The sequence below is a fragment of the Physeter macrocephalus genome, chromosome 10, assembly GCF_002837175.3.
Source record: "Physeter macrocephalus isolate SW-GA chromosome 10, ASM283717v5, whole genome shotgun sequence".
NCBI classification, from domain to species: Eukaryota; Metazoa; Chordata; class Mammalia; order Artiodactyla; family Physeteridae; genus Physeter; species Physeter macrocephalus.
In genome coordinates, this window is record NC_041223.1 from 34729283 (window position 1) to 34741061 (window position 11779).

Consider the following 11779-nt stretch of genomic DNA (forward strand, 5'->3'; position numbering starts at 1 on the left):
AACCCGTGTCTCCTGCATCGGCAGGCGGACTCTCAACCACTGCGCCACCAGGGAAGCCCAAGAGTTTTTTTCTGGATCTGAAGTTGTTATCTTTTAAGGAACTCTTATTCATAAATTTTCTTATTTTTCTTCATTAGCTCTTCTTTGTTATTGAACCAGAGTAACTCATTAAGACCAGTGACTCATACTTACGACCTCAAAGGCATTCGTCCTTTGCATCTACTTGGATTTTTTTTTCCTATTTGAATTTCAGTACTTAAATTGAGAACAAGCATTGTTTATCCTTAGACTGGAGGTAAACTTCCTAAGCATTGACTATGATAAGTCAGTTCTTATTTTGTATCTTCAATATTCCCAAAAGTTGAAAGGAAAAAAAAATATTTTAAGATATCCCAGTAGATTTCAGAGGAAATATGAACTTTATTTAAAAGCATCAATTTTTACACTTTGTAAAAATCTGCTTTTCTGGGAGAAGACAATATTGACTCAGATTATGAATGGAATTACATTTAAGAGATTCAGTAATAAGTTACTTTTCTGTTCTTTTAAATTTTTTTTTGTGAAATGTATCGGCTTCTTTGTAATGAGTTTTGGGGCTTATACCAGTAAAATTATATTATGGTTCTCATTAGCATAGACAAAGATGATCTATTCAAAGTTAGTTTAATTCAGTATTGCAAGTGTCCTAATGTGATATATATTAATCTTTCATTGTGTTCTTAATGGAAGAAAGATTATTTCAAAGTTGATGATCACTTACATGAGCAAATTTGTGTATCACAGCTTAATTCACAATTGGAAAGTATTAATTTGCCCATTTTTGAGGGTCATAAAACAACAGTGTTAAGGACATTGCATTTGCCAACATATTTTGTCTAGGACTTTACTCTTACTTTTCAAAACCCTGTATGTTCCAATCATTTTAAGAAAATAAAAACAAAAATGATCTGTATCTTGAGCTAAATGAAGCTTGTTCTTTACAAATAGTAAAGAACCATGAAAGATAATTCTGTGTGTTTCTTGCTATTAGATTCAGTCAGAAAATTAAGACTGCATAGGTGCCTTGGAGGGGAGAATGTGGAAGGGCCTAGTACAATAGCTTTCAAAAGAATGTCCTCCATAAAATGTTCACAGTTGTCCAGGGCCTTACTGACCTTTTATTTTTCTCCAATTCAACTTTGTTCTAAATTAACCTGACCCTGGGTTTTATTGAAAAGTTTGATATCAGAAGGGATTTGAGTTTAGTATTCATTCTTTTATGATTCCACAGAAAGAATCTCTATTTCCATACTCTCTCATAGTTATCTGTTTAAATAAACACTCAAGACTCTCTCTAAATGCTAGATGTTTAGGCAATATAATTTTGGGGATAGGAATACTTCTATTTTTTGTACTTAATGTTTCTTAGTACCTATCTTTTCTTTGAGTTGCTTAGGAATGTAAAGAAATTCAGGCAAGTCCAAATTAGCTTGACTTTTATTTTCAGGTGAACAGCTTGCAAAGCCCCACAAATGGGCTGGCATAGTGGAAGCAGACCGTTGCAGTGAAACATCTGTTCTTTAGCTGACTGACTGGCATAGAGGAATTAGCAATCTGTGAAATGGTTCTTCAGAAGTAATTTTCCTCCAAGGGTCAAGGAACTTGCAGTTGCCGTTTTGCTGAAATGATTTTGCTGTACTCCCTGTAGTTCTGTCAGTAGCAAATACAAAAACTGAAAATGTAAGGTGTTTCCTTGTTCATTTTCATCCCCTCTGCCTCAGGACACTGCTTGAGCACCATTTCAGTATTGCCTCCTTTTGTCTAGCTCAGTGAAACTTTAAATTCATAAATTATGTTTTTATTTATGAATTAGAACCTTGCTATTTCTCTTTTAAATAGACCATAATACTGTATATAACAATGTCTGAACAGAGGAGCATGTGTATAGGAGACTATGTATTAAAGAAGACTTTGTTTTTAGGGCTTTCTAGTGAGCCTTAAATGGTAAACTGGGATTATGCAAAATGGGATTAGCTCAAATTATATTATGTGCTATCTGTTGTAAGGTTGAACCAAATTATCTACCTCCGTTTTCCCTCATTACTCTTTAAACTCTACATAGCTGTTGTTATTATTGTTGTTATCATTATTATTATTATTAATGTGGCTTGAATTGTGTCATACTCCTGGGTAAAATCCCTTAATGGCTTCATACAATTATAGAATAAAATCTAAATGTTTTATAGTATCTAAAAATCTTTCATATTTAGTTTTGTTTCTGTTTTGTCCCCTACATACTTTTCATGCTCATTACACAGAATTATTTGAGATTATTTGAGACTCTCCAACATCTCATGTTTCTTTAGATTTGTTATGCCCTTGCTTTTCCTTTTTTTCTAATTTCAATCCAATTTCCTTTCTGGCGTGGCACATCCTTACTCATCTTTAGGCCTAACTCCATGAAGCCTTCCAAAACCAACTCAGGTATAGGTAGCCAATTCATTTGTCATTTGTGTTCTTTGTGACTTTGGTCATACTGTAATGATCCCTTGTAACATACTGTATTTTATGTATATACTCTCCCATGCATGTCTGTCTATCCCATTCATCAGGCCAATAATAGTATTTTTTATACCCAGTCTGATACACTGTATTAGTCCTTAACTTTGAAATACAAAGTTCTTTACAAAACGATTCATAAACATCTTTTACCAAAGATTTATTCCTATGTTACACATGTGGTGGATAGATATATTGTACCTCTTAGATTAGAATTTATTCTAAATTATAAAATAAAAAGTCATCTTTAAAAAATTCTTTTATCACTCAAGTCAGATCGACCAGGAACTTTTCCCAAGACTCTTGACTGATACGGGAGTGAAGTGCAGCAAATAACAGGGGTTGACCCACTTATTTTGTATAGCTCCTCCTAGTTGTTATTGCTAATAAGAATCCTGGAGTCTAAAATTAACAATGGCTATGAAGGACAGCAATTAAGCCCATTTGTCTTCCAAATGAGCCAATGTAGGTTCCATTGGTAGTTTAAATTTATATACGGAGGTCACTCACAGTATTACAAAGGGCAGTGGAAGCCCTGAAGGTATGTGTTGCACAGCAGTAAGTCATTTTAGGATTGTGAGAGCAAATTATATTTTGAGAAAAACTTTCCCCTTGCTGTGTGAAGATTCATTTCCTAGCAACCTCTTTTCATTGATTAATTTTAAATTAAAAAATAAATCATTTTTCATGAGAGCATTTATATAAAGGCTGTTTTAGGCATATTTAAAAGACAACATTAAGCTTTCAAGCTGCTGAAGTTTGGTTATTTTAAAGGATTGATGTGGTCATAAGAGTGATTCAGGATACCCATATATATATATATTCCACTTTTGAAAAAGGTTCTTTGGGCCATAGTGTCATCTGGACATTTCTGATTTTGCCTTCTTTGCCTGTAATGCTGGCTTGTCTCTGTCATTGGTGAGGAATATAACTTTTTTTTCATATTCAGATTGATGACGAAAGTGAATTCTCTGTTCACAGAGAAGAATTTATAGGCCTGAAGTTTACCACCCCCTAGCCTGCTGTTTGGTCAGAGAATTCACTGAGTTTCTTCACAAAGATCCCCATGGAAACTAAACAAATAAGCTACTTGAAAGGAGACAGTTTATTGGTTTTTCTCATTAAACCTACTGCTGAATTTTCATTAGTTCTAATCCATTTTCTTTCAAGATTAGACATATAGGCCAGTTCTGATTTTCATGAATTGAATAAACTAAATATGTTGAGTTGTGTGTGCCTGTATATGTAGGCTGAGAAGCAAAAGTAATTATTCTTCTTCTGCCATAAAATTACCCCAGAAAATAAAGCCAGGAAAAATGACTGATGTAAAGGGGAAAGGCTACCTCCATTTTTAAAAAAGAGGTTATTAAATAAAGTGGAAGTAGTGAGAGTGATTGTAGGCTAATCTGATCGGTTTTATGCTTCGTTCAGTTTTTCCCACTTTTAAGTTGTAATTGTGTGTGAAAGCAATCTAAATGAGGTATGGAAGCATGTTTCACTGACCTCAAACGCTTTAGACCTCATAAAGCTGTAAGTATTTCATTTGCTATTATGAGTAGATTTCAAAGTGTTCTTCTAAAGCAAGAAATTTGGTAAAATTTAATTATTAACTTCACCTTTTTGAACTTGCTGTATAAAGAAAGACAATTTTCACTTTTTTCTTTCCTCCCCTTTTCCCTGCTAAAGTTGTTATAAACTATTTAGATTGCAGGTGGTTTGTATATTTCCGGAAAGCTTCACTATTACATATATCTTCTAATATTATTCATATCTAAAAAACTCAGCCTTACTTCTGAGGCTCAAACCACTATCTTATTCACACAAGATACAGGTAGAAATTTCATTTTATGTGAACATTTAATGAAAATAGTGGTAAATAGGAGTACCATTTATTATTAAATTTATGAGTACCACATTGTACATTTCAGTATAATGTTTTCTTCTCCAGCACATTCTATGTTTAGAATGTAACAGTAGTTCTTCTTTTCCCCTTTCAGGTGGCTGTACTTTTGATGATGGTCCGGGAGTTTGTGATTACCACCAGGATCTATATGATGACTTTGAATGGGTTCATGTTAGTGCTCAAGAACCTCATTATCTGCCACCCGAGATGCCACAAGGTGAGAATCCTTCTGTTTATCCAGTGTTGGAAAAATCCCTCTGGAATGTGTAGCATTTTCTTATGTTAGGTATAGTACAATAATTTAATTATTATAATAAACTAGTGTGGTCAAACTGATTGACCCCATCAAAGACCCTTGATGGATTCTTTGCCTTTCCCTCAATAGCTTTATATAATCCTATTTTCCTCAAGAATGTTCACTGTATCTTCATTATCTCTAACTCTGGAAAAATAGAAACATTAGTTTTTTTTCCTCCTGTTCAATAAAAAAGCAAAATGGCAATGAAACCAAGAAATAAAGAAAAAATAAAATGAAGAACAAACCAAATAGTCTAAAAATGAGTTCAGCTCACTTACTACCTATTCTATTAAATCACAAGATTTGATCTAATCAGACTGAAGGGAAACATCTTTATTTCATGGTAGGGAGAGAGCGTATCTCATTCCACTGGCCATGAGCATGCCAGTAGCTCTGAGGAGAGGCAGCCTGGAGACCAAACTGTCAAATGGAGAGATCTTTTTTGAGTGGATTGTAGAAAAACAGGGCTGAGCCTTACTTTCTTTACCTTGACCTTGTTATATCCTTTGAATTTTGGTTTTGTGAAATAGTACATCTTCTTATTGTTTAAGCCAGTTTGAACTGTGTTTACTCTTAACTGACATAGGATATTAACATATACATACCATTTTATATGCTAGCAGACTGTTTGTGCCTTCAGTTCTGCATATTAATTTTCAATTAATTCCAAGCTCTGTGCATATATGTTTACCAACAACTTATTAAATTGAGAAATTGAAAATGCAGACAGGAATCTTAAAATACTTTACTAAAGAGAATGAATTATTTTTCTAAAATTTAGAAATGAACAAGCATGGAATATAATTATGTATGATCACATATATAATATACAATATAATTATATTTAATAATATAATACATTAGTTACTATTTAATAATATGTAATCAGTTTATTATAGTATATTATCATACATAATTGATGGGATGATTACCTATTATTAGTAACTTAAGTTTTAAAATATATTTTCAGTATTTTAATCACGATTATAAACACTTTATAACTAATTTTTCTTATTGGTCCACACTGTGATGTGCTCTTTGAGAGTAGGGTGAATTAAATTTTATTCTAAATTGTTACTTATCCCCCCTGCCCCCGCCCCCAGACTTTCCATTTTGGTATCCATAAGTTCTGTTTTCTAAGTCTGTGAGTCTGTTTCTGTTTTATAAATAAGTTCATTTGTATCATTTTTTTTAGATTCCACATATAAGTATATCATATGATATTTGTCCTCTTCTGTCTGACTTACTTCACTTGGTATGACAATCTCTAGGTCCATCCGTGTTGCTGCAAATGGCATTATTTCATTATTTTTTATGGCTGAGTAGTATTCCATTGTGTGTGTGTATGTATATATATATATATATATATATACATACACACACACATATATACCACATCTTCTTTATCCATTCATCTGTCAATGGACAATTAGGTTGCTTCCATGTCTTGGCTATTGTAAATAGTGATGCTATGAACATTGGGATGCATTATCTTTTTGAAGTATGGTTTTCTCCAGATATATGCCCAGGAGCGGGATTGCTGGATCATATGGTAATTCTGTTTTTAGTTTTATAAGGAACCTCCATGCTGCTCTCCATAGTGGCTGTACCAATTTACATTCACACCAACAGTGTAGGAGGGTTCCCTTTTCTCCACATCCTCTCCAGCATTTATTGTTTGTGGACTTTTTAATGATGGCCATTCTGACTAATGTGACGTGATACCTCATTGTAGTTTTGATTTACATTTCTCTGATAGTTAGTGTTGTTGAGCATCTTTTCATGTGCCTACTGGCCATCTGAATGTCTTCTTTGGAGAAATGTTTATTGAGGTCTTCTGCCCATTTTTTGATTGGGTTGTTTGTTTTAGACTCATTTAGTTGTGAAAGTAGGTTTGTATTTTTCTGTCAGAGGTACATAACCTTATTTCTCTGGTACATTTTAATTAAAGAAACTCCTGTAATATTTCACCTGAGTTTTCTCTGTGGTACATTTAGACTGAATTTTTTATATAAAAGTAAAAAGGGTAGGCTGGGATGCACATATTTTGACTGTTTATCATCAGAGAACAATCAGAAAGATGTTGATTTATGGAAATGTTACCATTGTTAATTACTATTGAAGATGGGTAATGAATAGCTGAAGAGATACTGCTCAGGTGACCTTGCTGGTTCACCTTTGATGAACAGCTTAATCGGTGGTTACAGTACGGGATGATATGCACAGAAAATGAAAGTGTTAGAAATTCAGCCACATCTTCCAATTAATAAGACATTAATTAATTAATCATGCAGAGGAGGGAAAAATGTCACAGCCACTTTATTTTTGCCAAATATAATTTGTGTTTGGTTTTCAGAGAAGGTGAAAGAAAGCATCCATGTATATATTCTTTTACTGTTCTCTTTTTACAATCTATACTGTTTTTTTCATTTTCCTTCTGATATTCCTTTAAAATGCTCACTGAACATTATCTATTCATAAATTGGGAAAAAGACATTTAGATTTATCTTATTAAAATTTTATGAATGATAAATTTATTTTAAAGTAAACAGTAAATGTTAATGCTTACTGTTTTCAATTATTAAAAAAAGAGAACTCAAACATTTACCAACTCGAAAGTAAGAAGGCTGGGCCTGTGATGCAAACTTGTTATTGAACTCTCTTTACAATACTTGGACATTGTTAATTGACTTCTGTTTATTGATCTTTTTGGAATGAAAAGGTAGATGGGAAGATGAAAGAGAGGGTGAATAAATAGATTAGAGTAAGAAAAGAATTGGGCTTCCCTGGTGGCGCAGAATCTGCCTGCCAATGCAGGGGACACGGGTTTGAGCCCTGGTCTGGGAAGGTCCCACATGCCGTGGAGCAACTAAGCCTATGTGCCACAACTACTGAGTCTGTGCTCTAGAGCCCACAAGTCACAACTACTGAAGCCTGCGTGCCTAGAGCCTGTGCTCCACAACGAGAGAAGCCACCACAGTGAGAAGCCCGCACACTGCAATGAAGAGTAGCCCCCGCTCTCTGCAACTAGAGAAAGCCCACACGCAACAACAAAGACCCAACGCAGCCAAAAATAAATAACTTAATTAATGAAAAAAAAAGAGAAAAGAATAAGAAAAGAATGAAGATGCGTAGAAAAGAAGAAAATTATTTCTTCTCATTTGAAGACGTAATGCTGTCAATAATTGCTTAAAGTGTTCTTCAGCAAAACTGCCTTTGTCAGGTGACAATGATGGTGGCTGAAAGGCCAGCTAGGTATGTTTAAAATAGCATGCAAAAGAATGAGTATATCCTAATGGCCAAAAATCATATGAAAGTGTGAGCACCTGCTCAACTCAGTCATCAAAGGAATACAAATTAAAACCACAATGAGAAACTTCTACACACTGAGCAGAAAGATGAAAATCAAAATTTCAAGTGTTGGTGAGAGTATGGAGAAAGTAAAACTCTTCATTTACAGTACTATGGTCAGGTATAAATCTGTACAACCACTTTGTACAGCCTAATGACCCAGCAGATCCATTTTGGGGTATATGCCCAGCAGAACTGAGTACACATGTTTTCCAATTGACATGTACAAGAGTATTTGCAGCATCAGTATCCAAAATAGTCCCAAACTGAAAACAATCCAAATGTCTGTCAACAGTGCAATGAATAAATAAATGGTGATTAGTCACACAATGGAATATTACACTGCAATGTAAATGAACAAACTGTTGCCATATATGATATGGATGCATTTCACACACATCATCTTGAGGGAAAGAAACACAAAAGGATAATGTACTGTATTTCGTTTATGTAAATTTCAAAACCAGGCAAAACAAATTGATGATGTTAGAAGTCAGGGTATTATTTACCTCGGGGAAGGGCTGGCAGGGGTTGGGGATGGTTAGTGCTTGGAAGGTGGCATGAAGGGGGCTTCTGGATGCTGGTAATACAGTCTTTCTTGATCTGGATGGTGTTTTCACAGGTATACTCAAACTGAAAATCATTGAGCTGTACAATTACGAGCTGTGTACTTTCCTCTATGCATCTTATATGTTAATAGAAAATGGCAAAAAACAGAGTAAATAAAACCAACGCTCGCAAGGATACTTTGGGGAAACTAGACTAAGAATTAAAAAATGTTATAGATTAGAATGAAAGATATATAATAGGATACCTCAGATGGGCTCAAACTCCTTTTTTCTCACCAACCTGGACCCCCTCCCCCGCATTCAAAGATAATACGATCTTTGACATCTCTGAGACTTTGTATGTTCTCTTCCCTCTGTTGAGACAATTCTCTGTTCACTTACCACTCACCAAACTCCTATCCATTCTTACTATGTCTACTTAAGTTCCATCTGCTTTGGGAAGATTTTCCTGGTTGGCATGGAGCTTTTATATAATATTTCTTCTATCCTCACATTCAGATATGCTCCCCACTGGACTTGGTATGTATTTCAATTGCTATTATAGTACTTTTAAAAATACCTTCTTCTTTCCACTAAACTATAATGTCCTCATGAACATAAATCATATTTTTCATCTTTGATTTCCTAAGGCACTATTTCATTTTTCTTAGGAAAATTGTCAACTTATATAATGTGGTTTAAATATTTTGGTCAAGGGTTAAACAAAAAAGGTCTTTCTCTTGCTAAAAAATTAATTGAATAAGAAAAGATACTTCATTTCCCAATATTATATTCAGCTCAGATTTTAATGTAGTTAGAAGACCTTCACATACTTACTAATATTTAGCTTTGCCTTTATAAATGATTTCACCTATTTATTTTGGATATAATTTTAAATGTTATTGATACTAAAGAAGGAGCTCCCTTTTAGGACCTCGCTCTTTCTTTTGTCTTTTGCCAGTCGGATTAATCCCAATCTTCTACTCCTCAAAAGTCTAGTCTATAAAAATCAAATCCATAGAGAATGAGAAATGTTGCAGGGAACTGGAAATTGTTCTTCCATCTCAAATAAATCTGTGTTCATGACCTTGTTTGTCAGATGTTCCTTTATACTTGTGACATCATGAAACAGATTCATTGGATAATTTTACTACATGTTCTGACCTAGATCTGAGCATAGAGATCATGATTGACATCTCAATACATTTATCTTCAAGTGTAATTATAACTGCTTTTTCTTTTTAACAGGTTTTTGTAAAATGACTAATTGAATTTTAGAGTCTCTAGAGTACCCATTTGACAGCTTAAAATTATGCTACATTGTATCCTACCTTGAATTTGGTACTTTTCACTGATAATAATGTAAATCACTATACAGAGTTCCATCTGTAAAATGGAATAGAATAGACATTCTTTCTGTCTGTGTATCTATCTGTGTATCTAAAAGGCCTTTGTCATTAAATTAATCTGAAGATTGAAGTAAGAAACCATTCCTCCTTTGTTGTAAAGCTTAGTGAGGTGTGATTCAGTAGATTAAGGCCCTACTAGATCTCAATTTTGCTCCCTTATCAAATCCTCAAACTAAAATTTAGAGAGCAAATGGCATTACACTGAGAACAATGAGAAATGAAATGTGCCTTTGTATTTACATATTATTTTTAGAACTGTGTATCCTTTTTTTCTTTCTTTTTTTTTATCCCAGAGTTTAAACATAAATTATTGGGCTTCCCTGGTGGCGCAGTGGTTGAGAGTCTGCCTGCTGATGCAGGGGACATGGGTTCGTGCCCCGGTCCGGGAAGATCCCACATGCCGCGGAGCGGCTGGGCCCGTGAGCCATGGCCGCTGAGCCTGCGCGTCGCCTGCGTACCGCCAAAAAAAAAAAAAAAAAAAAAAAAAAAAATTATTAACCAGGTTGTTAAAAATTAAGGCTTGCTTTCTTCAATATCTATTGGGAGAAACTAAATGTGTTTTGTATTCAATAGTGAGCATGCATGGGTCTCATGATTTTGTGCCTGGCTTTCTTCTGAGAGTGTTAGATAGTGAAAATTGAATAAAATATTTGATTTATATGATAACATTTGATAACTAACAGAATTTCAGCTAAGTTTATCTATGTAATGATAATAGTCCTTAGTTTTCTAAGACAAGACTTAGGCAAAGTTTACTAAATAATATTAGTATCCAGTGTATCATATTTTAATATATCTAAGAAATTTCAAGGGAGCTTTTGTGTTATCTTACCATTTCTAACCTATAGTCTATCTCTCTGGGAACCTTAGTCACTCATTAAAATGAGTGGATCACCTTGCCTAATATTTCCGTTACCCTCTTGTAGACAGTTGATAATAAGGCATGTGTTTCTTTTTAATTGATTTTTATTTATTTTTAAATTAAATTTAATTTTTTTATACAGCAGGTTATTATTAGTTATTTTATACATATTAGTGTATATATGTCAACCCCAATCTCCTAATTCATCCCCCCCCCCACCGCTTTCCCCCTTGGTGTCCATACGTTTGTTCTCTACATGTTTGTCTCTATTTCTCCTTGCAAACAGTTCATCTGTACCCTTTTTCTAGACTCCACATATATGTTTTAATATACAATATTTGTTTTTCTCTTTCTGATGTACTTCACTCTGTATGACAGTCTCTAGGTCCATCCACATCTCTACAAATGACCCAAATTCCTTCCTTTTTATGGCTGAGTAATATTCCATTGTGTATATGTACCACATCTTCTGTACCCATTCGTCTGTCGATGGGCATTTAGGTTGCTTCCATGACAAGGCTATTGTAAATAGTGCTGCAATGCAAATTGGGGTGCGTGTGTTTTTTGAATTATGGTTTTCTCCGGGTATATGCCCAGTACTCGGATTGCTGGGTCATATGGTCATTCTGTTTTTAGTTTTTTAAGGGACCTCCATACTGTTCTCCATAGTTGCTGTATCAATTTACATTCCCACCAACAGTGCAAGAGGATTCCCTTTTCTCCACACCCCCTCCAGCATTTGTTGTTTGTAGATTTTCTGATGATGCCCATTCTAACTGGTGTGAGGTGATACCTCATTGTAGTTTTGATTTGCATTTCTCTAATAATTAGTGATGTTGAGCAGCTTTTCATGTGCCTCTTGGCCATCTG

General features: G+C 34.3%; 1 protein-coding gene across 7 annotated transcripts in view; it reads left to right on the forward strand.

Annotated features, from left to right (window-relative positions):
- PTPRK (protein tyrosine phosphatase receptor type K) overlaps nt 1-11779 on the forward strand; it is a 598377-nt gene that overhangs the window by 133334 nt on the left and 453264 nt on the right. For all 7 annotated transcript variants that reach the window (XM_028494462.2, XM_028494461.2, XM_028494460.2 and 4 more), the window contains exon 2: nt 4536-4658. In XM_028494462.2, coding sequence (XP_028350263.1) covers nt 4536-4658 — 123 coding nt within the window. The remainder of the gene's footprint in view (nt 1-4535; nt 4659-11779) is intronic.